A 22,503-nucleotide genomic window follows, 5' to 3' on the forward strand; every position below is an offset into this window, starting at 1 on the left:
TCTGGACATGACATCTGGAGATTTCTAAAAGATAAAAACAGTAAGGCCTGAACAACTAATCATTAAAAAAGATGATTTTTAAAGATTTTCTGTGTAGTTAATGGAAATGTTAAAGGAAACCGAATACAATGATTTGCAAATATCAAATCCATATTTTACATACAGGAGAACATAGAAAATAAATCAAATGTTAAATAAAAAAAAAAAGTATAATTTAAGAAAAATATAGCTCATTTTGATCACATTATCCTTCCCCAAAACACTTTCCTTTTTGTTTTGTGATTGTAGCAGTTTTTTTCTATTTCCTTTGTATTTTATTCAACTTCTACTTTTGAAGTACTTTTGTATTTACTCTTGTTTTCTGAAGTTGCAGTGCATTTGCATTTCCAGGGCCACCATGAAAACCTTATACTTCATAGAAGATCTGTTTAAAATTAACATGAACAGAGTTGCAGCTTCACACAATAAACAAAAAATGAAACAAGACTGATGCTGTGAGAAGGTAAGTTTACACAATATAAATATTATATAACATGTGTGTCTATATAGTAAGTCTAAGATGTCACAGAAATGCTAATATATTCTTATCCCAGTCATTTACTGCTATTCTGTTAGAGCTCACTGGTGCAGCACAATTATTTGTGAGTACATGTGATAGACATGAAAGAGTGTGGAGACACTCAGAGCAGGATCTGGACTACCTGTGCAATCTGAATAGGCTGCAGGTACCATTTGACAAGGATAACAAGGATGACAAGGATACTAGCCAAAAGCTGAACTAGGCAAAAAGAAAATCTCGATGTGATCATCGCCTGAAAAACTATTCAGTATAAAAGTACACTTCCAGTGTTGCCATTTTCATTTGCACCAAAGCAGGCAAAATCGAATCACAGTGGTTTATGTTTCCTAACTGAACAGATTTTACTGACCTTTTGTTATACTGTGATGATGTTTCCTTAATTTTTTTAGCAGAAGAGCATATCACAGACACTCACTTGCAGCTGGCAGATTTATCTTTGTTGTCAGTAATGTTTGCCATGTTTCATGATAAAAATGAAATCAAAACTTGCAAACAAATGAGCTAAAGTGCAATAAATATAATTTGTTTAGTAATTTTACACCCCACCAATTAATATCGATGCAACTATGCAAGTAATCATTACTGCTGGATTTCTTGGCTGTATTTGCCTCAAAATAAACTAAAAAAAAGTTCTTTGCAGTATTCAGAAAGGACACAGAATAGAAAGACATCTGGTCCAATTAGCCCTGACATGTTAATGGCCTGTGTCTGACTCTCTGAATAAGGTCATCTGCTGACTTTTTGGACTCCTCTTGTCTTGACTGACTTTTCTTCTTCTTTGGTCTGAACAAGTGCGGGTGTGCGTGCTCCTTCAATAATGGACTCCTACTGAGAATGCTGGAACATATCCAGACTCTTTTCTTCAGAAAGGGCCATGGCCAGAGAACAGCAACTCATTAGAACAAGGCTTTATGTTCTTAGAGTCAATTTAAGGGCACCCAGAGTGTGTGGAAATCCCAGATACATGCGTACGGTGGTGTGAAAAAGTGTTTGCCCCCTTCCTGATTTCTTATTTTTTTGTATGTTTGTCACACTTAAAGTTTCAGATCATCAAACAAATTTAAATATCATACAAAGATAACATAAGAAAACACAAAATGCAGTTTCTAAATGAATGTGTTTATTTTTAAGTGTAAAAGTGATTGCCCCCTAAACCTAATAACTGGTTGGGTCACCCTTAGCAGCATCAACTGCAATCAAGTGTTTCCAGTAACTGGCAATGAGTCTTTTACAGTGCTGTTGAGGATATTTGGCCCAATCATCTTTGCAGAATTGTTGTAATTCGGATACATCAAAGGATTTTCAAACACAAACTGCTTTTTTAAGGTCATGCCACAACTTCTCAGTTTTTCTTAAGTCATTTAGAGGTGGAGTTGCTGGTGTGTTCTGTATCATTGCCCTGCTGCAGAACCCAAGTGTGCTTCAGCTTGAGGTCACCAACAGATGGACGGATATTCTCCCACAGGATGTTTTGGTAGACTGCAGAATTCATGGTTCCATTTACAACAACAAGTCCTCCACGTCCTGAGGCAGCAAAACAAACCCAGACATCACACTACCATCACCATATTATACTGTTGGTATGATGTTCCTTTTCTGAAATACTACTTTTACACCAGATGTAAAACCTACTAAAAAGTCAATCCACAGAGTATTTTCCCAAAACCCTTGGGGATCATAACAATGTTATTTGGTAAATGTAAATTGAGCCTTTCTGTTCCTTTTGCTCTTCAGTGGTTTTCTCCTTGAACTCTCCCATGGATGCCAATTTTGCTCAGTCTCCTTCTTATTGTTAAATCATGAAATCAGACCTTAACTGAGACTTGTGAAGCCTGCTGTTCTTTAATGTTGTTCTGGACTTTTTTGCGACCTCCTAGATATTTGATTTAACAGGTCTGAGTGTGTTTAGTGAAACTGAACTCTGGTTAATCACATTTAATTCATGATTTAACAAGAGGGGCAGTTACTTTTTCACACGGGAACAGGTAGGTTTGGATAACTATTCACCCTAAACAATGAAATCATCCTCCAAAAACTGCATTTTGCATTTATTCAGGTTATCTCTGTCCGCTATTAACATTTGTTTGATGATCTGAAACATGTAATTGTGGCAAATATGCAAAAACCTAGGAAACTAGGAAGAGGGCAAACACTTTTTCACACACACTAGTTACTGCATACATTTTTGTAAGTGTATAGTACTCTATATCCCAATGTGTTTGTGGTATTATTTGGAAAGATTATGCATTTTTTATATTATGACTATGATAAAGTTTATTACATATTTAAATTTACTATGTTTCTACTCATGTAGTTATTTGCGGTCATAACTACACTATGTACAATGTGATGGAGGTTTTACTCTCCTACATGCGATGTGTGTTTGGGAACAGTATGTCTTACGTGTGTAAAACAAACAGACTGAGGTCAGAAACACCTCATCTTCCACAGCCAGAATGCTTATTGTTTCCACAAGAAAGGGATTTAAGACCTTTAAAGTTTGTGTTTAAAGTTGCTAGGAGTGGCAGTTTGTGGTGTCAGATTTACCCTCAGAGTTTTTATACTGACCAACTTAGTCTGACACATATGGTCTAGATTAAAGGCAGTTTTTTTTTAAATCTTGAATAATAAAGATTACGTGTGTGTCTTTTAAATATCCTCAGAAGAGCTAAAGTAATCTAAAGCTTGTGGTTGGGCTAAAAAGAGCCAGTCATTGTTTTGTTTTTTTTCCTCTTTTTTTAACGGTCAGGTTTTTGGCATCCTGTGCCTCAGTTGTGTCACACAGATTACAATTTATGTTAGTGCAGGAGAAAAAGTCGGGCAAAAATATCTTCATATGGAGGACTTAAAAACATGTGGCTATAAACAGAATAGAAAGGGACCTTCAACACAGAAAAATGTGAGTTGGATAAAGCACACAAGAAATCCTTAATCACAGTTAAACTCATTCTAGTACTTTCAGCAACTATCACAGGAGCTTGAATGTTATTAAAATATTTGTAACATCAAATAGAGTCGTGAGAAGGCACATTTGTATACGTTTGTGGTTCATGGATAGAAATTGCCATGTATTTTTTTGTGTTAGCACTACTTTGTAAATAAAGTATTTTAACAGGATGTATATGTGTCATGGTCCTGGGTCGATGACCCTTGAGTTTTGTTCGTGTGCCCCTCATGTTTAGTGTAGGTTTAGTTCTGTCTTCATGTTTATTTTCTTGTTCCTCAGTCTTCGTGTCTCATGTCGCACTTTGTGACTCCTGTCCCTGTGCTCCGTGTTCCCTCTGTTCCTGACGTTTCAGTGTCAAGTCCATGCCTCTGTTCCTGCCGTGTGTTTCCTGTTTTATTTTGATAGTCCCTGTCCTGTGTGTAGTGGGTCTAGTTTTGCTTTCCCCTTGTCTCATTATTTCTGATTAGTTCCAGCTGTGTTTCCACCTGTTCCCCATCCTCTCGTTATCCTGCCTGCGTATTTTAGTCCTTAGTCTTCCCCTGCTTGTCGTCGTGTTGTTAACCCTCACAGTGCTGTGCGTTTCCCTCTGTGTTTCCAGCCATTTCCTAGTTACTGTTCCTGGTTTGTTTTCTAGTTTAGTTTTTTGTATTTGAAGTGGGTTATTTACAGACAAAATAGAGCTGCCTCTTTTAGTTCGCCCTTTCGTTTATGAGTCTTGCGTTTGGGTCCTGCCTAGCACACAGCAAATCCATGACAATATGACTTGTCTGTAGCAAATATTTTGCCCAGACGGGATGGGTTAGTGGGGCAACGAATAAAACAGAGCTTGAAAAGAAGTCTTAACTGCTGTAACTTGAACTGTGGTCTCAGGTGTGGTGATAAAATAATTAAGCTCAACATAAAGCTGTGTTTGCACTTCAAACATAGAAAGTATTAATTTTGTGAACACAAAAATGAATTATTACATAAAACACTGGGTGGATTAAAAAAGTTTTCATGAATATGAAAAATCAATAAACATTTAATTTACAATTTAAATTAATGCCTGTAAACATGAATTAACATATTGGAGGTTGTGAGTATTCCACAAACCGTGTTGTTAAACTATGCTAGCTAGTAGAATAGAAAAAAAATATTTCCACACAGTGACTTTGATCAAAATTGAGTTATCTTCACAAGCAGTATGATTATGACATCTATATCATATATTAACTTATCATATCATATATTACACTAAAACAATGAAACGAGGTAATGTCAAAGACGTTTTCATTTTGGTATTAGTTTCTGTACTCCAGCTTGGTAACCACTGTCAGATGTCCCAGACAGGCAAGTAGGCAGGTAAAGTAGTCAATTTATTTTCTGCCATTTATCTGGGTTTAGGTTACAGAGAGCAGCAGTCTAAGCAGAGGTGCCCAGACCTCCCTCTTCCTGGCCACCTCCACTAGTTCATTGGGAGGACTTGAGGTGATGCCCAAACCACCTCAACTGGCTCCTTTTGATGTAGATGATTGGCAGCTCTACTCCAAGTCCCTCTCAAATGACTGAGCTCCTCACCCTATCATTAAAGGGACTGCTGAGCTACTCTCTGAAGGAGGCTCATTTCCACTGTTTGTATCTGTGATCTCGCACAGCCATGGATAACACAGAAACAAAACATTACTTTTAACATGAAACTTAAATGAAATGATTTATGATTATACAGGATAGTCGCTCTGTCGTGAAAAGCAACTTTATGAAAATACAAAATTTTTTAACATTGTTGATTTATGATCATGATAAATTCTGTCCAGTTTTCCAATGTTCATTCCAAGGCAAACCTGTGCTTGCAGGTCATAGCTGTCAGCTGATATTTTTCCATCAATAATCTACTTTCTTTAAGGCCAAGCACAATTTAGCTGCTGCAGGGAAAACTGATGCAAAACACAAAATTATGATAACATAACCATGACCAAACCCAATTAATATGAAGGCGAAAAACCAAAATAAACCACAGCTGTTTCAGGACATGAGGCCTATTGCCCATTTCCACTTGCCAAGAACATGCTTGTTGTAGTACCAACAGTATCAGCAAAAAAACTCTAACTCTTGTTGCAAGATTTCATGGCTTAAAAGAAAAAACAACAAACATAACATCATATTTTCCAGCAGTTAACTAGCAAAGGAAAACGGGACCACTGGAGCGAAACCTATGAGCTCCATGTTTTTTACCAACTGGAAAACATGACTCAGTTTTCATGATCTATGCCAATTCTCCATCATATAGTACATGCTAAATGCTACAGCTGTAGGAACTGTTGTATATATTGCAATAGTGAACTAGTGCATGCAATAAAATTATAAACTGACCTTAATCAAATGACCCAGAAATATGCCATATAGCAGTTATATTTATTATAGCAGTTCTGCAATGTTTTTTCATGGTCGTATCAAGCTCATAAACAGAGATTATGCATAACAAGCATAACACTCTTGTCTCAAACACCCTGACAGTTATCAACTTAGGTTCTGTCTGCAAGTCCATATATGGGCCAATCTCTAGCTATTAAATGTGTTTGTTAGGTGCATTTGAAGTCTGCCAAGAACTGACTCCAGATGTAGAGCAAAGTATTTGCTGCACTGTCTGGCCAAAATGCAACCAAAAACATTCCAGTCCTTCACACAGAGGAAAGAGGGGTTCTTCTGAGGATATATGCTGCCTATGTCTTACATGTCAGACAATTAAAAACTTGCAAGAATGCAAGATGGCTTTATGTTCATTCTCATTCTTTTTATCTTTTGAAAACTTACAAATGCAATCAGTGCTTCTCAAAGTCATGTAAGGATCATTAATGGGTCTATTTCTAAGATACTACCACAGTACTGTTTGCTTTAGGGTCCTTCAATTCCTACCGAGGACTAAGTCTTTTAAGAGTAACTGTGTTTCCTAAGCATTCTTAAACTGTTAACGAAGCTTTACTGTATGTGTGGGATTTAAGGTGAGACATTTTCACCTGGACACTTTCTAACACTTTTTATTTTACAGATGAGAACCTAAAAAGAAAGACAGGAAATAAGTCAAAATGAATTAAATGTTGCAATATGCATGAAAGAGAAAGTTTCTCCTTAGTATCCTGCTAATGATGTGGAAAGCACTCTAATTTATCTGGCCGAGGGTCACATCACCCAAGTTGAGAACCACTTCTCCACAACCCTCTCTTCTTTGGACTTTTTGGAACAAAAGTCTTAAAAATCAATTCCCATCTTGGCACCATTTAGAGTGACATACATTCACAGTAGCCAAGTTCAGCACAAGTGTATAAAAGGCAAGCATGTCTTTCAAGAATCTACCCTGCTCTTGAAGCATGTCAGTCAAAATAAGTGACTACACAGAGACAAAGGTTTCTCCAACATACTTCTCTGATCTGCTAAAACTTTGGACATTTTGGCAGACCCATCTCTCTCCTGCTGCGGGGACAGAGGTCTCTGCTATCTGCATGGAGATAACCTTGTAGGAGTAAAAGACTGACGAGGCAGCTCTTCACCACATGATAAATGGAGCAGGATTCATCTGGCTCTTTTATCCTGTTTCATTTGGCTTTTACTCGACTCTGTTTCTGTTTACGACCCTTCCATCATTCACTTGTCCAAATCTAAGATTTACAATTAGAAGTGCTGACACAGAAGATACTACATTATACTTATGACATTAATGCAGATGTTTTCAATGACAAGGCATAATGCATAATGAGTCCGGAAGAAAATCAAATATAAATGTGTCTGAATGCATAGGAGACAGTGGAGGCTTTTTGTTTCAGAGGGAAAAGGCCAAGAAGGCAACATAAGAGCTGGAAAAAAAAGAGAAGCCAAAGTCAAGTGAGAACTCAAGCAACAAGAGAATGTGGACTGCACAGAAAACTGGCAGCATTTTTGAATGTGTCTGTACGTGCACTTGGCGTATGTGTGCTGCAAAGGGGCCTCCCGTACACTTAGCTGGAGCCACTTAGCTTTTGGATGGCGGCATTTAATTTAGGAGAGGTCGTCTGAAAAGCCTGGTTTGATTGCTTTTCTAAAACAACTTCATCTAAAAGCTTTAAATAACTAAATACCTCAGTGACAACAGCAAAGCAGTTCCAAACTCTTAACTACATCCCTGTGCCTGGGAATACACACAGAGCCACATCCATTAAATGGCATCAGTTGTGTGGTTACGGCATGAGTGGGTGGCTCAGAGAGAGCAGTGCCTTGAAATGAAATTAGGATTAGTGTGAGCAGTCGATTCCGCCAGGATCCTGCTGACTTGGAGCCAGACAGCAAGCTTCTTGATCTGTTGCTTCTTCTTCTTTATCTACTTTATCTCCCCTTATTTCTCTGCACTCACAACTTCTTTCAGTCTCTGTTTGTCTGTATCTTCCTCTCCGGTTATGGCTGAGCTGACATTTACAAGGAGGCCACAGCAGGGTTCACAGAAGGTAACAGTCATAAAGTTAGACACACCTCTAAAGGCTGTCTCATTCACGGACACATACAAATGAATTGGCCATGTGACTGCTGTGGCACAATGCCAGTGGGTTGTTTTTTTTTTCCACCTGCAAATTAACCAGGAGGAGGCGGAACTACAGCTCAGAAGATACTGGAATTTATTACAGGACTGCCTGATATGAAGTCACAACAGCTCATGCTAATTTCCCCCATAATTCACACGTCCAAATTTCCACTGTTCTGTTTCGCTTATGTTGTGCCGATCATCAAAACATGTTATGCTTTTAAGACAATTCTAGCTTTGTAAGCTTGGAGGATGTTTTGGTGAGTAAGGGAATGACTAATCTCTCCTCATCGCTACATGTTGTACCAATGATGGTCACTGGCTGTTCATCAGAAGAAACATGAAAGAGCCTTTTGCCAGAGAAACGTTTGGGATTCTAGTTTCAACTTCTTCGTTTTAAGTAAATTTGATAATTGGTGTGCTACAGAACAGCACCGAGCTTGTGCATGAGTTTATCTTCCAAGAAAAGCACAATAACCTACAGTTTCAAGAAAATGAGATCCAGCAACATCTGAGGTAAAATTAAACTTCCCTTGTTTGCTGTAAGATTACATTTTACCACAGAAGACCACATCAGTTGCCAGCTAAGAACAGGATACAATGTCATAAATAAAACAACAAACTCTTGTTCTCTCAGAAAAGCTGAAACTCCAGTTCAAAGGTGGTGCTGTTTATCATCACCCAGAATATATATATAGTGGAGTCCTGTGCAAACGCACAGCTGTGGATTAATGGCAATATGGGAACCATACAGGTCAAAGGAAATCACTGTCTTGCTTTATCTCTTTAGAAGAGCTGTCACATGTGGGAATTAGGTTTAAACCTGTCGCAAATGTGTCGAGTTCTGCAGTAGGAACAGAGATGACAGAGAGGGCAAAAGATCAACTTTATATTGCATTTGAAAAAATTACTTCACAACTCTGGTTAGAAGATGACAGAAAAAGTTGCATTAATGTTATAGAGACTGGTACTATATTTGGCAGAAAAACATTTGTACAAACTTGGCAACAGTGAAATAAAAATCTAATTTTGTCAAATGAACTAAGGCAATAAAATCAGCATCATGACTTTGTTGGACATTGACTGTACTTCAAATGACTGCTCATTCATTTTGTGCATGTTATCAGTTCTTAACAAGATCAGACAGTTTAAGAGGGAGTAGTTTCAGACTGCATCCCGAAGTGTTACTTAAAGCTAACTAAATGGGTTTCTATGATGTAAGTGTGTAAGTGTGTGTGTGTCCTACATTATAATTCAACCTTAAATCTACATGACAGAGAGTAAATGACGGACAATAAAATCACTTCCTTCATGTGTCCAAGACATTACAGCCACATTTTGTTACGCTCTACTTTTCTCTTCCTCTCTGTCAGATTTTCTGAGGATAAATGTGTCTCATCTACAGCAGCCGTTCCCAACCTGCAGAACTTTTTCAGTTACCAGATGACAAAGGGAAGATTGTGGAGTGGCTCATCTAATATGAAAAAACAAAACAAGCAAACAAAGCAATGGAAATAGTGACTCACTATGTAATACCAATTTAGTGTGTTTGAAAACTAATCAAATTTAATGGGTAAATGATTATCTATAAGCAAAAAATTCAATGCAAACAGCATACTTGTTGAAATGTCCACCTCGCTACACCAAGTAAACACCAATGCAACCTTGCCATTGGTACTAACATTTTAAACACAAAAACTTCTATATTCATATTTATTTAAATGTGATTTAACCAGTTACAACTTGACCAAATGCTTTTGTGAGCTATCACCAAGGTTCTGGCATAATTCTGACTGAATACTTGATCTTTGTTGGCATGGACCCAACTTTTACAAGCTATTTGTTTCCAAAACCATTGTTAATAGGTGTCCTGTCAGTTCATTGTCCTGTTGGAGCAGCCAATTGTGTTTCAGTCAAGCTTTAAGATGTTGATTTTTACGGCAGGGGCTTCTTTCGTGGTCGGCTACGGTGACAAAAGACTCATTCTAGTTAGTTTGGTGTTCCAGCAGTTTACAGTTCATGGCAGGTTTAGCCTTGATGGTTCTTGCATTGTTTCTGAGCATCCTAAGAAATTTTCTTTGATCTGAGTGTAACTGATTGGGTCTTTTTATGACCCTGGCAAAGTGGTGATGATGCTTGAATTTCCTTTTTTTTTTTTTCCTTTTAATAAATAGCCCATTAAGCTTCTGGAATGGGCTTCCCAAATCCTCACAGCTGTTGAAGATTTTGTAGACTATGCAAAAGCCAGGTCTGCTAGCACACAGACTAATTTTAATTAACTAACAATTTTGCCAAGAAGAGTGGTCAGAATATCCCCCAAAAATAATGCCAGAAGTGTACTGATGACTAGCAAAACATCCGGTCGAGTAGTTTTCTAAGGAAAATTTAACAAAAAGTTAGTAGGCAATATATGCTTGACCCTGTATGTTTACTTTTAAACCTCTGCGGATTTCCAAAATAAATTCCTGTGCACCCAATCCGTGTTTTTTTAAATATATAAAGATGTATGGTGTACAGTCATTCTATGTCTCTTGGAAAAATAACTGTTCAAGAAATGATTAAAAGCCCAGTATTACTATGACTTTGATGCTGCATGATGATAATGATAATGAAAATATGCAAAGAAAATCTGACTTTACAGAAAGTTCTGAAGCAGATGTGTACTCCACGTGACAAAGAAAACAGAAGAACAACTAAACATAGTAAAGGTTGGTCTTCTTAAGTCATCAAAGTTATAAGATGGCCTATTTTTACCCAAATTAACAAATTACTCAGTGACTAAAGAAAGCAAGTTTTTTTTACATGTAAAAACTTATCAAAACTGACTTCTGCAGGTTTTTATACAGAGCAGAGATCCTGTTTTTGCAAATGTGAAGGCAATCAAACAAACAAACAAACAAACAAACAAACAAACAAACAAACTGTTTTGCCATTTATGAGGATGTATTGCATTTGAAACATAATGGTTGGTGCAAAAGTGTAGTTGAATTCAGCTGGCAAAGGCATTTGGAAAAACTGATCCAGAACAGCTGAAAGATCATTTGATATCCAGTCAGTCACAAACCTTGTTCATGCGAGCTGAACAAACAAAACTGCCTTCTCTGTGTTATTTAAACGATTTTCACTTTAAATAAACACCTTGTTTCATGCACACAAGCAAAACATCAGAACAAAAGCACAGCAGGAGTTATAGGAGTGCAGATTTGCTCAACTTCCACAGGAAAAACTCTCAGTTTTTCCAACTGAACAGAGTTTCCAAATAAACACAATATCTTGAGTATCTGTAGAATAGGGCACCACATGCAGAGGAGGGATATTGGATAAATTGGGCAAAGAATAATGAATGTGGGGTTGCCAGGCTCGAGGAGAAGAGGAAGACTACATACACCAGAGAAGATGTTTGGATGTTGTTAGAGAGGACATTCAGAGGATTGCTGTGAAGGAACAGGATATAAAGGGTAGGGTGAGACAGAGGCAGAAGAATGTGTGAAATATGGACATAGCTCCTTTTTATGATGCTCTTCTTCTCACGTTATGTCATTCTTTTTGTTATATTTTTCATCAAAAATATAAGGAGATTATCAAAATATGTAGTGTTAGTGGCTTGAACTGAAGTTAATAGCTTTGAACTGATTTCATAAGAGATAAAGTTGAACCTTTGACTTAAAGATTTCTCTTAGATCACTGTTCAGTGTCTGTTTTGAGGCTCCTAAGAGCTCCTTAAACATCATAAATTACAATTTATGACTAAGCTCTAAGATAACATTCATTCCTCCAAAACCACCTAAATCTCCAGTGGAAATCAAAAACATTTTATGGTTGTCAAAGTCATCCACTGACACACACACCTTACCTGCAAGGCAAAGTCCAAATATGGTGAGAAGAACCAGGATGTAGAGGAAAACAATGGCGTACTTGATAGATGAGAGGGAGTTCAGATGGCTGCAACACTGGTCCTGCTTCCTGCGACGCTTTGTAGAAACTGAAAAGAAGGATTTACTATAAATACCAGCAAATGGCATTCTGAACGAAATCATTAACCATGAGTTGTTCCTAGTAAGAACAACAATTCGGCTAAATGTCTCTTACGTTGTGAAAGAACAGAGGTAAAAGTCAGCGAACATAATGGAAATCAGATTTATTGCTGAATAATAATTGTAAAAGAAAATCCAAGATTCCCAACATCCATATTTTCCCTCTTTGAACTTCTGAATGACGCCCAAAACTCAACAAGCACGCTAACTGAAAGTTCACTTTGAACCCAAGAGGTATTTGATCACGTTTGCATAATATTCCATAATAATATTGCCTGTGCAAAAACAGAAAAACAAAGCTGCTCTCTATTTCATTCAAGGTTCAACCAAGCAAAAAGTTGCCCAAAAAATTGTGAAAATAGTGATATTTAGTAGTATTAAGTAACAATTAAAAAAAGTTGGTTACAAAACAATTTAATTGTATGATGACAAGTTTAAGTTTGGTTGGAAATTACCAGGGGTGTAATTTTCAGGGGGGTTAGGGGGGTTATGACCCCCCCCCCCAATAATCAGACCCAACCAATATCCCCCCCCCCCCCATAAAATACTGAATTATCTTGCATAAAAAGGCTGTTGATTTTCTTTACTCATCTCAGTTATTACCAGCAAAATAGTTGCATGTTTAATCATCTGGGAATTTATCCAGAATTTATTATTTATTTATACAGAGATCTGATCTTCCATCACCATAACTTTGTGCTGAACATTGATCTCCCAATGTTCAGCACAAAGTTACGCTGATGGAAATTACTTGTATATTCCTCATATCATATCTGGAAACAGGGTTATTACAAAGGAAAGAGTTAATAAATTTAAACTTATAGTACATCATAACACACATACATCACAAAGTTTCCTATAAGGGAATTCATCTGACTGGACTATGTTACACAGCATGAACTGCACAAATGGTCTCACTAAGGAGCTCTTGCTGTAATGCATGTCAGCACTTAGCACTGCTCTCAAGGTCAAACAGATGTTTGAGAATTAGTCTTAATAAAACTGACATAGCACCGTTTATGAGTAATGAACTTTTTTTCCCTTCTACATCTGTGTGTGTGTCAGACAGCTTGGCAGGAGGCAGCAATGAGGCAGTTGATGTTGCTGATGGGAACATTCCTTTTAGGTCAAGAGGATGGGAAGAGATTTTCTAAGGAGTCACATTCTTCATCATATATTGGAATAGAAAAGAGAATTATGTGTTTTTTTCAGACATTAAACGTATAATTCAAAGATTATTGTGTTACACACAGATAAAGTCATTTTTGTCTCAAGGAAACAACAAGACGTAATTGTTTTTCTACTTTATTTCAATTTCTAATAGCATTATCTGCTTTGCAGTTAAACTCATCAAACTTAAATTATGTTATTTGTATGTCTATGGGGATATATTCTGTGTAGGTCTTTAGTGCTAATGTTTTAGCCGTTGGCTGTAATGTTAGCTAGTTCATGGCTATAGGAGTCTGGGTCAGTTGTAACAGCAACAGTCTGGGTTAGTTGTAACAATAATGCAGATGTTAAAACTTACCACACTATTACTTTAACTTATATTAAACAAGTTGGGGATATGACATCAGCAAAGAAAGGTTCACTGGTCACATTTGTATATGCGGTGAATGCCATTGGCAACACAATTCCTCCATTGTTTGTGTTCCCACACATACATTATGCAGACCACTCTGTCAGAGATGGACCAGTAGAAAGTATTGGTAGTGGAAATAAATCAGGATGGGTGCAAGAAACAGATTTCCTCATCTTTCTGAAGCACTTTGCAAACCACACCAAGGTAAGCCATGATAAAAAGTAATGGAATTGCGATGCTGGTGCACAACTACATTTTTTCAGTTTCATTGTTATGTTCAAAATTGGTGCAAGAGTTGTAGGTTATAATGCCCACTGAGCCAATGAGGCCAAACTCAAGGAAGACCAACCAGAATTAATGAAATATTCAGTTGCAGAAAATTCCATAATTTGTCTTTTTTGGGGGGTTGGCATATGTTCAAAAGCTAGATTTCTGCATTCTGTCACACACACACATAGTTACATAAATGGCTCTAAGTGCATTCATGTGTTGAATAAACAAAGATTACATGTTAATGTTTTGTCAGTACCCTTATTTCATTGTGTTACATTTCACCCCAGGATATGTTACAACTAACCCAGACTATGGGGTTAATTGTAACATTTCACTCTTTGTGTTTGAGACCATACCATGCAATGGGTAATTGTGCTGCAGAGAAAATAGCTGCACTATTTAATAGCGAAGACATGTAAATACTTTGCATTACATTTTGAATCCACTACCTTAAAAGAGCTCCAATTTACAGACAGAAATGTCAAAAATGTTACAACTATCCCCGGTCTCCCCTACACCATTTTAACTAGTGGTGCAACGGATCAAAGATCTCACGGTTCGGATTGGATCACGGTTTTAAGTCACGGATCGGATCAATTTTCAGATCAGCAAAAATAGAAAAAAAGACAAAAATTCGACTCGCCATTTACTTATTTAAGTATTTTTTGCCTATTAAAAACATTCAACTGAAGACTCATTCCACACACTTATATAAAAACAAATTAAGGTGCAATATGGACATTATGGACCGTGCTGGGCATCCTCTGCATCCTCTGCACACGGCCATAAACAACCAGAGGAGTCTGTTCAGTGACAGGTTGCTTCTCCCAAAGTCAAGGGCCAGCAGACTTAAAAAGTCCTTTGTCCCACACGCCATCAAACTGTTTAACTCCTCGCTGGAGGGGAGAGGGAGGGGAAACGGGGACAAAGGAGGGGGGAACAAGTAAGCTGTAGTGCCTTTTCACTGTGCAATAGTTTTTGTTAATAACCAACGGTGTAATAGACTCACAATACTTGAAATGTGCCATTCCCTTGTATTCTTATTCCTATTTATTCTATTTATCCCTTTTGTATACTCGGTATTTATATATGTGTACATATGGCATATTTCTGCTCACATTCTGCAACTTCTGTCGGTGCTGTGCTACTGGAAACTGAATTTCCTGGAGGAACCCACCCGAGGGTTAAATAAAGTTTAATCTAATCTAATGTAATCTATAGGGCAGTGCAGGGCTTTGTATCTACCACTCCGCTGTGATATAATGAGCGGTCACGGTCACATGGCTTTCCGTTGCCCTGGAGGTCCACCCATTTGTAGTTAGGGCAACAGAAGATGCCTGGGACAGTTCAGCCATAACTTTTAAAAACAAGCAGATGAGATGTTAGAACGCCTTTATTTTTATTTTAGTACAATAGACAGCTGCTGGGGTTTGGAGTTTGTTTAACCTGAGTAGCGAAAAGACCGTGGGGGGGTTGAAAACAATGTGCCGGGAGTCTGCTGTTCTCGCCGGCTCTAGTGATCCTCGACCTTGCTGTCTGCTATGGAGCTGGCGGGTCACAGACATCTCCGAAAACGTCGGAGCGCGTTTGGAAATATATGATATCTTGATAAATCGAGCAGATATTTGAAGTTTACACAACTACATTCTCGCTTGAAAATAACTTAAAAGTTTATTTTGTGACCCAGAAAGAGTAATATTTAAAAGTTTTCAGCCCCGCTCGTCCACCACTGCCGCGTTTGAGTTTTGGACGAAATGCATTCTGGGATATTTAGCTGTACCAAGTCCACACAAGTCACCACCAATGCATGCTCGATAAAACAGGCGGAGTGAGAACACATCCAGAACTTTTTCGCGTTCTCGGCTTGATGTGTACTTTGAATTGGAACAGTACTTGGTCTCCGACTGATGACGTATCATGAGTACGCAAGTACGCACAAGTACGCATATTAAGACAGGGCCTATACTTCTCCTGTTCATACATGCTTGGAATGATCTTGTCACACTGAAGTGGACGCGCAACGAGATATCATAGCGTGGCTCAAGCACGTTCATCACAGTTTAAACCCCTTGTTTTGCACAACGGAATACGGCCTCCTGTCTGCAACTAAACACCCCAATGGCTTTTGTAATAGCTTTAGCCCGGTCGGATTGGGCAGCAAAGGGCTGCTTAAATGCCGCAAACTCCTCTGCTCCGCCACTTGGACCACTAGCGCTGGCCATAACTATCACTTGACAGACCCACCACGCACACCATACACATACTTTTTTTTTTCTTTTTCGAATCTTCGGACCGAACCGTGGAGTGGGATTGGTTCGGATTTCGGATCAACCGTGATCCGTTGCACCACTAATTTTAACTGCTTGTTAATGTGAATATATCTGTTCAGCCAATGCTTGGCAGTAACTCACTGTATTTAAACATGTACACAGGGTTAAAGTCACCCCTGTTAACTAACTTGAAACTGGGGCTACAGTTCACAAAGAATCACAAATGTTGAACAACTGAAGATTGGAAAAAACATTTCCTGGTTTGTGTATCTTAATTTGTGCTGCAACATTCAGATAGTGGGGTCAGAAAAGTGGAAACACACTGATTCATCCTGCCTTATAGCAACATCTGACATTATAGGCTGATGGTGATTTAGTGATTTGGGTGATATTGTCCCACACTTTGGGTCCCTTAGTACCAATTTAGCATTGTTTAAATGTCACAGCATACGTGACTTTTTGTTGCTAATGCTTATGAGCACTACTTCTAATAGTAGTTTCCAGGAGGCTATCATGCACACTCCTTCACAGTCAACAATTCTCAGTCTATTAGAGAACCTTTGGGAGGTTTTGGAGCAGCTGATTCATATCATGATGTGCATCTGACAAATCTGCAGCTACTGTGTGATGTTAGCACGCATTTATGCAATAGATTGTCCAACTCAGTACTAGAAAGATGCAACCAGTGAAGTGGCTATGATTGTAAGTAGCTTTCTGAACAGAATACAGAAGCAAGATTTCTGATTTGAAATGTAAGGTTTTTGTTTTTTGTTGGAAAAGAAGTTCTTGATTTCATAAAGAAGAATTAAAGCCACTGAGGGCCAGCACTGAACTGATTAAATTAAACTAGCTAGCTACTCTTAATTTCTGTTCACTGTCTGAATAATTAATTTTAATATTACACAAAGTTGTTTGGTAAATTAGAAAGGTTCTAAAATACAACTAGTATGGACAAATAAACAATACAATGCTTACATTGCCTTATTTAAAATATAAGCAATTTCCATTTACAGTAAAAAATAATAGTTAAGCCTAGTATAATAAAGCATATCTTTCGTTTTACAAATGCACTTAAGTTTCCAACTCTTATCAAGAGGGAAAAGCTATTTGTGGAAAGCTGTTTTACATATCAAGAGGAAAGTGGAAAACTACAGCTAAATATTAAACATTCTTATTAAGGTAAACCACATGGAAAATGTGAAATGTTAACATTATCTTGATCTCTTTAATGGGATTAATTTGCTTTGATTTCTCAGAATCTGATTACCTAAATACATTTGACCACATAACTGTACCAAATACATGGATCAGTCAGTCTCCAAAGGGTACAGAGGCATGCTTTCCACCAATCTTGCTTGATCCGAAATGTCTTGGGAAAAAGGCCGTAGGTATCTGAGGGAAAACATGAACGCTGTGATAAAAATCTCACACGAGTTTATAATGAGAGTCCATCTTCCTGTTAACAGTCATGATGTTGGCTTGAATTTGACTTTTAAATAAAAACACTGATTCTGCAGCCTCCCAGCAGCAGGGTTTCATTTGGACCGTGACAATCCATCACACACACACACACACACACACACACACACACACACACACACACACACACACACACACACACACACACACACACACACACACACACACACACACACACACACACACACACACACACACACACACACACACACACACACACACACACACACACACACCTCCAGCATTAGACAAACACAGCTGGCTTAGATGTGTGTACGTGTCACATAGTTGGAATGTATAGAAACCAAAATGGTCCTCTAAGCCAGTCTGCCTCTTTAAGTAATGTTGGAATACTAAACTGAAAACAATGACACGTAACACTCTTTAATCTCAGCAAACATTTTCATAACAACATGTATCACAAGGGAAACATTATCAAACATTTCAGCGTGACTGTGAGACATGCGTTACTGGACCTTTAACAGTTTGGGATGTATACGAGATGAGAAAATCATTTCCATGGCATACATGTGTGTATGTGTGTATATTATGCAAGTATGGAGCGAGAGAGGTGATTAACTTAGCATAAACACTGGAAATTGAATATGTGACGTTTTCTTCCCCGCAAGAAATGAGTTGTAACTCCTTTAACTGGGCTTGTATGACTTAAATAAACAGTTTAGAGATAGTAGGAGGCATATAATTAAACTGGACAGCCAGATTTTTTTTCCCGCAGTCTTTATACTAAGCTAGCCTAGTTGCCCCCTTTCACAAGCTTCACAGGCTACTGTAAGCACAGGTAGTGGAGACCAAAAAAAGACAGCTAAGCTTATTTACCACACTGTCTTTCAAAAACTCCTACATTTATGATTTTCTTCAGCATGATAACATTGCACTGGCTGTTTTATGCGATATGTTGCCAGCACACAGCACTGTTTAATAAACAGATTAGACTGGAATTAGCAAACTTTGAGCTTTCCTTTATTAGTAAACTTGGAGAAGCAACAAAAAAAATCCTACTGATTTTGTCAAATCTACAGAATCTGTTTGTTTCCAGCTGAGTCAGTGTGAGTCTGGGTATGTACATGCGCTTGGGTAAAATGGCTGAATTTTGCTGTTCTTTTAAATGTAACTTTCCAGATCAAATACACATGCTGTCTGGCAAGTATAACAGATTCCATAAACATTTGGCACTCTGTAGGCCTCTGTAATTGACAGGTGAGACTTAATGACACTTTAAATTATAAGACCACCAAGCAAGGATTTTTCTTCCAAAATAAAAGAGACTCTCCAACACAAATACATAATGTCTCCTGAGTCGATCTGGTGGAGGTGTTATAACTGTTCTATGACTGGATAAAAGTAGATTAAGTTGTGCTTATAGATTATGAGCAAATTTTGAAAAGAAAATGCAGCTACAGTGCTGTGAAAAAGGGTTTGTCCGCATTGTTGAATCATGAATTAAATAATTAACCACAATTTTGGAAAGCTAAGCTCAATTTCACTGGCTGCACCCAGGCCTGATTACTGGCAGAGCTGTTGAATCAAAACATCAGTGAAATAGATCCTGTCTGATGAAATGAGGCAGGCTAAAAGACCTCAAAAAGCATCACATCATCTAAAGAAGCAGCTGAGAAACAAAGTCATTGACATTTATCGGTCTGGAAATGATTGCAAAGCCATTTCTAAGGCTTTGGGACTTCAGTGAAACATTGGTGAGAGCCATTATACACAGGGAGAAAACTTCTAACAGTGTCAAATCTTCCAAGGAGTGACGGGCCTGCCAAAATTACCCCAAGACCACATCGACAACCCATCTAGGAGGTCCCAAAAAAAGCAGAATGACATCTAAAGAATCGCAGGCCTCACTTGCCTCAGTTAAGGTTCATGATTCAACAATAATAAAACAAATGGCTCCAAAAAACAAAATGACAGTTCTGGAGTGGCTTAGTCAAAGTCCAGGTTGAGATGCTTTTTGGTGTAACCTTAAACAGGTCGTTCATCCTTGAAAACCTTCCAATAACGCTGGACTCATTAAAACAAGCATATAAGAGTGGGCCAAAACAGCGATGTGAAAATATGCGTTTCCAGTTATTCCTGCTTGACTGCGGTTCTTGCTGGGTCTTTGCTATTTCCCTCTAGGCGAACACTTTTTTCACAAAGAGCCAGGTAGCTTTGGATAACCTTTTCCCTCAATGAATGACAACATCATTTAAAATGAGCATTTTCCATTTGCTTGGGTAAACTGTGTTAACTTTGACTCTTCTCTGTAAATCATATTTGCATTATGTATTTTTTGTAGAGAATTTGCTGCTAGATCTTGTGCTGTTTAAAAAAAAAAATCCAGTTTTAGGGTGTACTCGCGCTAGGCTCAGTTGCTTTATTCTGGTCTCGAGCCTGATGTGTCCCCTCCTCACTGCCCTGCTGGCTTGTGCTTACGGTGCTCTTAGTGATTAAACCCCTAGTAATCTTCACTTTACCCCAGCATCTCAGCTTTCTGATGATGATTTTGTTGATTAACTGGGGAAGCAGTGACACACTGGCTTCTCTTATATATGACAAACTACAGATAAGGCCGGCCAAAGACACAAACCTAGAATCCCAGCTGTGCACAAAAACAGCCAAACTATGACATAATTAAGAGCACTCAGACTTTCCAATACTTGCAGCCTCTGTTATCTTACCTTTGTGATCTGGGAATATCTCTCAAAAGTATTAAAATGTAGTAAATAGTTATTCTGATACATAAACAGCAAATAAACAGAGCATAATTTAGCCTCAAATTCTTGTCCAGTACACCAGTCATCTGTGGATGTAACCTGGCCAGTCAGTCAGCAAAATTTGCTCCATTAGTGATGCTGATGACTTTTCCATCTTTAGCCTGTGGCGATAACCCACAGTGTTATCTCCACAGCGTTATCATTATGGTCCCTTTAAAACCAATAGTTTATGTGCTACAAGTGACTATTTGTCTATGTGCATCATTGTTAAACCACAATAATTAAAAAAAAAACAACACAGTGTGATATGACTAAGGTAAGTAATAGAAATTAAACAATTGATAGGAAATAAATAAGTTATGTTTGAGAACGCTCTGGCATTCTGTGCCCAGATAATTATCACAGATATTGATAACCCAGGAACACTCTGACCCAGGGGTTGGAGGACAGGATAGAATCAGCTCTGCTGTTCGTGGAATTAATGATAGAACAAGATATATTATTTATCACATAACTACATTAACAAATGTTTCAAATGCCTTCCACAGAGAAAAATTGGGAAAAATGTGTATTTCCTGAGTGGTTGGCGAGTGGTTGCTGTAGGTTACTGGCTGAATCCAGATAAAATCAGTCACAAAATCTTTACGTTTGTTTTCTTCTTTTGCCTTCTCTCTTTAGGGGTCACCACAGCAGATCATCTGCCTCCACCTCACACTATCTAAAATATCCTCCTCTGTCACAATAAACATGAGTACATTCTATCCAGCTTTGTAAGGCTTCAGTCACACAGGGATAGAGACCGGTTAGTGTATCTCTGGCAATCACCAACCTCCAGCAACCACTTGCATTTCCATGGCTGCTGGAGGTTGTTGTCAGTGGGTGAAATTGGTCACAAAGAGGATGTAACTTTTGATATATGTTAACTGCAAGTGAACATTCCCTGTTTCTGAGTGGCTTCACACTCTTCACAGTTTTGTTAGCACTTAGTGAGCAGTTGGCAAGTGTTTGCAGACCAGTCAGTGTCTAACTATGGGTGACTGCAGCAATCTGCTAGTTGGGAGTGAGCATGAGGGACGAGATTAGCTCAGATCAAGAGAGAGAGAGACACAATGCTGTGATGATTTGGACATGTACAGAGCAGGGATGGTGGTTATCCCAAACAAAATATGTCATGGGAGGGGAGGGGAAAAAGAGGAAGACCACAGAGTTCATGAATGTAGTTTTAACAGAAAAGGAAAATGTTTATTGTGACAGAGGAGGATATTTTAAATAATGTGAGATGGAGGCAGATCTGCTGTGGTGACCCCTAAAGAGAGAAGCCAAAAGACTGTATAGCTTTTGTGACTAATTTTATCTGGAGTCAGCCAGCAACCTAAAGCAACCACTCACTAGCCAGTTAGGAAATAGACATTTTTCCCCTAGTCACTGGTGGTTGCCAGGAGTCACCAAACCATCTCTAGGTCTCTGTGACTTAAATAAATAAGCTGAGGTGAAGCTTACCACACAGCTAACAACTACAACTGCCCGTTTTGGTTTTCACTACAAAAGTAACAACACCTTACTAATGTTAACTGTAAGCCAAACTTGAAACTTAAATAGGTGTGTGATAGACAAATCACCCCCTGTTCAGTTGTAACAAAGATCAAGAGTAGCAGCCAAAGAGCATGTTTCAGTAAAAGTTTGGCATCTTAACATGTAAGTGTGTAGCAGTTAGTCTAAAGCTGTCATTTGAGAAACTAGAGTTTTGGGCAATCCGCCTGGTTAATTTAACCTCTGTTTTTAAAATTCTGTCAGAGTCTTGTGCTTTAAAACTGTTTGGTAGAAATGCTCTCTTTAATTGAATGAGGTGTGAAAATGTTCTTGGATTAGTAAAAGTGGACGAGGACAGTTTCTGATCTGTACGGCCATTGTCCACTTTCCATTAAAATGTCAACAAATTCTTAAGTTAACATTTAATAAGTCTTTCCCAACAAACTGGCCGTTCCTGCACTGAAACCTGAGACCACCACAGGGTCAACTGCAGATTCATTCAGCTGCACCTGCATTTACACACATATACAGATGTTGCTCCTGGATATTTCTGGCTTCTATAG

General features: G+C 38.2%; 1 protein-coding gene across 2 annotated transcripts in view; it reads right to left on the minus strand.

The window, feature by feature from the left end:
- Positions 1-22,503, minus strand: part of scara5 (scavenger receptor class A, member 5 (putative)) — a 100,091-nt gene that overhangs the window by 70,626 nt on the left and 6,962 nt on the right. For both annotated transcript variants that reach the window (XM_087852083.1, XM_087852084.1), the window contains exon 3: positions 11,906-12,034. In XM_087852083.1, coding sequence (XP_087708209.1) covers positions 11,906-12,034 — 129 coding nt within the window. The remainder of the gene's footprint in view (positions 1-11,905; positions 12,035-22,503) is intronic.

The sequence above is a fragment of the Neolamprologus brichardi genome, chromosome 15 (assembly GCF_056152115.1).
Source record: "Neolamprologus brichardi isolate AB-2024 chromosome 15, ASM5615211v1, whole genome shotgun sequence".
NCBI lineage: Eukaryota > Metazoa > Chordata > Actinopteri > Cichliformes > Cichlidae > Neolamprologus > Neolamprologus brichardi.